Source organism: Arachis hypogaea, chromosome 13 (genome assembly GCF_003086295.3).
Source record: "Arachis hypogaea cultivar Tifrunner chromosome 13, arahy.Tifrunner.gnm2.J5K5, whole genome shotgun sequence".
NCBI lineage: Eukaryota > Viridiplantae > Streptophyta > Magnoliopsida > Fabales > Fabaceae > Arachis > Arachis hypogaea.
In genome coordinates this window covers 131811594-131815701 of record NC_092048.1, presented here as the reverse complement: position 1 = coordinate 131815701, position 4108 = coordinate 131811594, and the positions used below count along the sequence as shown (strand labels likewise).

At 44.7% G+C, this 4108-nt stretch overlaps 1 protein-coding gene across 1 annotated transcript; it reads left to right on the top strand.

The window, feature by feature from the left end:
* The first annotated feature begins 302 nt into the window (after nt 1–302).
* LOC140177741 (uncharacterized) lies at nt 303–3575 on the top strand. The gene is made up of 2 exons (XM_072210898.1): nt 303–2398; nt 2504–3575. Exons 1-2 carry the CDS (start codon nt 303–305, stop codon nt 3573–3575), a joined length of 3168 nt encoding a protein of 1055 aa, XP_072066999.1.
* Nucleotides 3576–4108: the final 533 nt, after the last annotated feature.

The following is a 4108-nucleotide window of genomic DNA, read 5'->3' as shown; positions in this document are numbered from 1 at the left end:
ATTATTTTTCACTTAATCTATTTTTCACAAAACCACCCGAATCATCTAGCGACTCCACTGGGGAGGAACACTTCGACGTGATGGCTGAATCTAGCAATACTCATCCTGGACAGAATCGACCACCTAAGCGATGCTCAATAACTCCTCGGGATCTCAACCTCATCTTGGGATCACCTCAAGACGAGGACCTTCTCCACCAAGAAGAAGAGTAACACATAGAGCAGCAGAATCTGGGTGCAGGAGGAGAAGGAGCTCATGCCCATGCAAATTTCTTCACACCCCATGCTAGAGGTACCACTGGCATGCACACCCATGTAACCATTCCTGCTCATGTGTACAACTATATGATAGACAACCAAACAAAGATGCAAACTTTGATCACGGAATTGATGGCTAGAGATCAAACGAGGTATAGAACCCCCTCACCGCCTCCATTCGCGAACCAGGAGAATATGGAGGAAGACGAGAACACTCCAGTCACTCGTAGGGAGTTAGCACATATTCTAAAGGGCAAAGGAGAAGCAAGTGAGCCCACTTGGGAGATAAGTCCACCATTCGGACATCATATCTTGGCAAAACCATACCCTAAGGGGTACCAACCACCTACCTTTCGTAAATTTGATGGTACTGGAAGTGCCAAAGAACACATCCTGTCATTCTTGGATGATCTCGGGGTGTTCAGGAACCACCAGGAGCTCAAGATCAAGGAGTTCTCAAAATCACTGACAGGAAGGGTATTCACGTGGTATTGCAAGTTGAAAGCCAGTAGCATCAACACCTGGGAGCAATTAGTGACGGAGTTCTGCAACAAGTTCCTGGAAGAGGAACCCTCCATGCACATCATGGACCTGGGGAGAGTGAAACAGAGACAAGGAGAAGGATTGGTAACGTTCGTCAAGAGGTACAGAGATCAAGCTTTACTTTGTATAGACACTCTCCCAGAGCCACAATTGGTGTACGGGTGTATTAGAAATATGGAAGATGGATCCCAAATTTATCTTTCTATGAGCAACATAAACACTTTCTTTGAGCTCTTAAAGAGAGCATCTGACATAACAGAGGCAATGAAGCGCAATGGAAGGAGATATAAAGAAGTTTCTCCTCTGGAAGTGTGTGCCGCTGATGGCAGGGGCAGAAGGAGTTCATATTCTAAGGGTGTTAAGAAAAACAGTCCTCCACCCCCACTACCTCTCTCCAGAGCTCAGGCCATGGTTGTCGTAAATGGATGGTTTGAGGATGGAACATTAAACCCCAGAACAGATAGAGAGCCACCAACATCTGAAGACTTGAGAGATCCAAGATATTGCATGGTGTACCGCAATAAGGGCCATGGGTTGACCGATTATTATGTGGTAAGGACGATGTTTCATAGGCAAGTGAAGGAATGGAAGATACTCTTGAATGGGGAACAAAACCAAGAAGGTTTAAAAAGCACTCCTTTTCCTCAACATGATGTTGGAATGATAGGCGTTGAAGAGGAGGTAATGCTGACAGAGATCGTAGATGAAGCAGAAGAGATGGTTACCATGGAGGAGTCCTTGGATGAAGACACCTTGACAAGAGGTCTTTTGAAGTCTCGAGGTTGTAGAATCATGTTCAACCAACTTGGCTTGGAACCCCACATTCAGAAAGAGGTGGCCAGAGCTCTAATAGGAGTCATTCAGAAGCATGAAAAAGGTTTTGGGGGCATCAACGCTCAGCTCACAAGATTAGCAAAGGCCCATGCAAACGCCTTGGTGTTTCGGGACCCTGACTCATTTAATGGGGAGTTCTACCATAATAAACCATTGTACGTGGAAGCAGTGGTAGAAGGCATGAAGGTCAGAAGGGCCTTGGTGGATGCTGGATCAGGGGTAAACATCATACCCACTCATATATTTCTAGAAATGGGAGGTTCTACTGATCAGATAAGGCCTACTCAAGTCGGGCTCAATGCTTTTAATGGAGTGGGTGTGAAATCTAGAGGGTATGTTAATGCTGTCTTGGAGGTTGGCCCCATAAAGACCAATAACAAGTTTCACGTGGTGGATGGAAGCTCTAGCTACCACATCCTACTGGGACGTCCATGGATTCATTTACATCGGTGCGTTCCTTCAAGTTGGCATCAATGCATAAAGTCTAGCTGGAGAGGGAAGGATATTAGCATCTCAGCCACTGTAACACCCTTTGATGCGGGAGAAGCACATTTAGTGGATGCGAGTTTCTATGAAGAGCTTGCGTTACCAGGGGTCAACAAAATAAGGCCTGTGCAGGAATGCACCATCGGAACACCCAGACAAAAAGCAATACGGAAGGACACCCTGATGGAGGAAGCACCAAAAGAAAACACCAAAAAACGAGCAACATCAATCGAGGACCTAGGACTTCGTAAGGAAATTCTCCCAGGTGGAGGATATCGGTGGTGTATCCTATAGGAACTCGGGGGTCCAGCGGAGGAAAATTACTAAAACTCCCCTGGCCCCGACATCCTAAGTATACAAGAAAAAGAACATCTGCAAAGCAGCATAGAAAATGCCCCTTTCCAACTCCAAGATGAAGCAAAGCAGAAGGAGAAAGAGTTGGAAGAGATTAATTTAGGGACTGAAGAACACCCGAGGCCTTTGTTCGTGTGCAAAACTCTAGGGGAAAAGGAGAAAAGGGATTTGATAGCATTATTAACAGAGTTCAGAGATGTGTTCGCTTGGAACTATGATGAAATGCCAGGGTTAGATCCAAACCTGGTAACCCACAATTTAGCCGTGAGGAAAGGAGCAACTCCTCTCAAGCAAGCTCCTAGAAAATTCTCCAATGAAATAGAAGCTCAAGTAAAGAAAGAAATCAAAAAGTTACTTGCAGCCAAGTTTGTCAAACCAATACAACACCCCTCTTGGTTAGCCAACATAGTGCCAGTGAAAAAGAAGAATGGGCAGATCCGGTGTTGCATGGATTTTAGAGATCTAAACAAAGCTTTCCCTAAGGATGATTTTCCTCTGCCAGATGTCGATAGAATGGTAGATGCTACAGCCGGATTTGAGAGGTTCTCCTTCATGGATGGATTTAGCGGGTACAACCAAATTAGAATGGCTCCGGGAGATGAAGAAAAAACAGCATTTCGAACACCCGTAGGTAATTTTTACTATACTGTCATGCCTTTTGGCCTAAAGAATGCTGGAGAAACCTACCAAAGAGCCATGACCGCTATATTCCATGACATAATGCATGACTTTGTAGAAGACTATGCAGACGATTTGGTTGTCAAGTCAACATCCGGAAAACAACACACAGAACACCTCAGAGCTGTGTTCACTAGATGCAGAAAGTATAGGCTCAAGATGAACCCTATGAAATGTGCCTTCGGGGTGTCATCTGGAAAGTTCTTAGGATTCAGAGTCCACAAAGGAGGCATTTCACCTGACGAGGATAAGATTAAAGCTATCCAAGACATGGAACCTCCGAAAGACATCAAGGGACTTCAGAAGTTCATAGGCAAGCTGGGGTACATTCGAAGGTTCATACCAGCATTAGGGGAGCTTTTAGGACCCCTAAGACCTTTGTTGAAAGAGAAGAACACCTTTATGTGGGGACAACACCACTAAGCTGTGATGGACAAGATCAAGAACGTTCTCACGTCCACTCACACCATGACTTCCCCTCAACCTGGTGCACCATTGAAGGTATACTTAGCGGTAGGAGAAGAAGCAGTTAGTGGGTTAATTGCACAAGAAGGTGAAGACAAAGAGAAATCCATTGCTTATGTTAGCAGAGCCATGAAAGGGCCAAAACAAAGATACTCTTCACCAGAGAAACATTGTCTCGCTCTGGTGTATATCTCACAAAGATACTGACACTATTTTCAAGCACACCAAGTAGAAGTCGTATCGAAAAATGAAGGTCTCAGGTTTTTAATTGAAAAGCCAATGTTGACTGGAAGAATGAGTCGTTGGGCACTCCTAATAAGTGAATATGATGTGAAATTAGTGACACCTACCACCATTAAGAGCCAAGCTTTGGCTGACCTCTTGTCGATCTGTCCTGAAAAAGCAACGATTGAAGAGTTGCCAGATCAGATTCCAGGAACAATAAAGACTGTTTATGCTTGCAATGAAGGGGAAACATGGACCTTCATGTT

Coding starts and splice junctions, on each gene's coding strand:
- LOC140177741 (XM_072210898.1), top strand. CDS start 303: ATGCACACCCATGTAACCATTCCTGCTCATGTGTACAACTATATGATA. Junction 2,399..2,503: donor CTCCCAGGTGGAGGATATCG/GTGGTGTATCCT, acceptor TCTGCAAAGCAG/CATAGAAAATGCCCCTTTCC.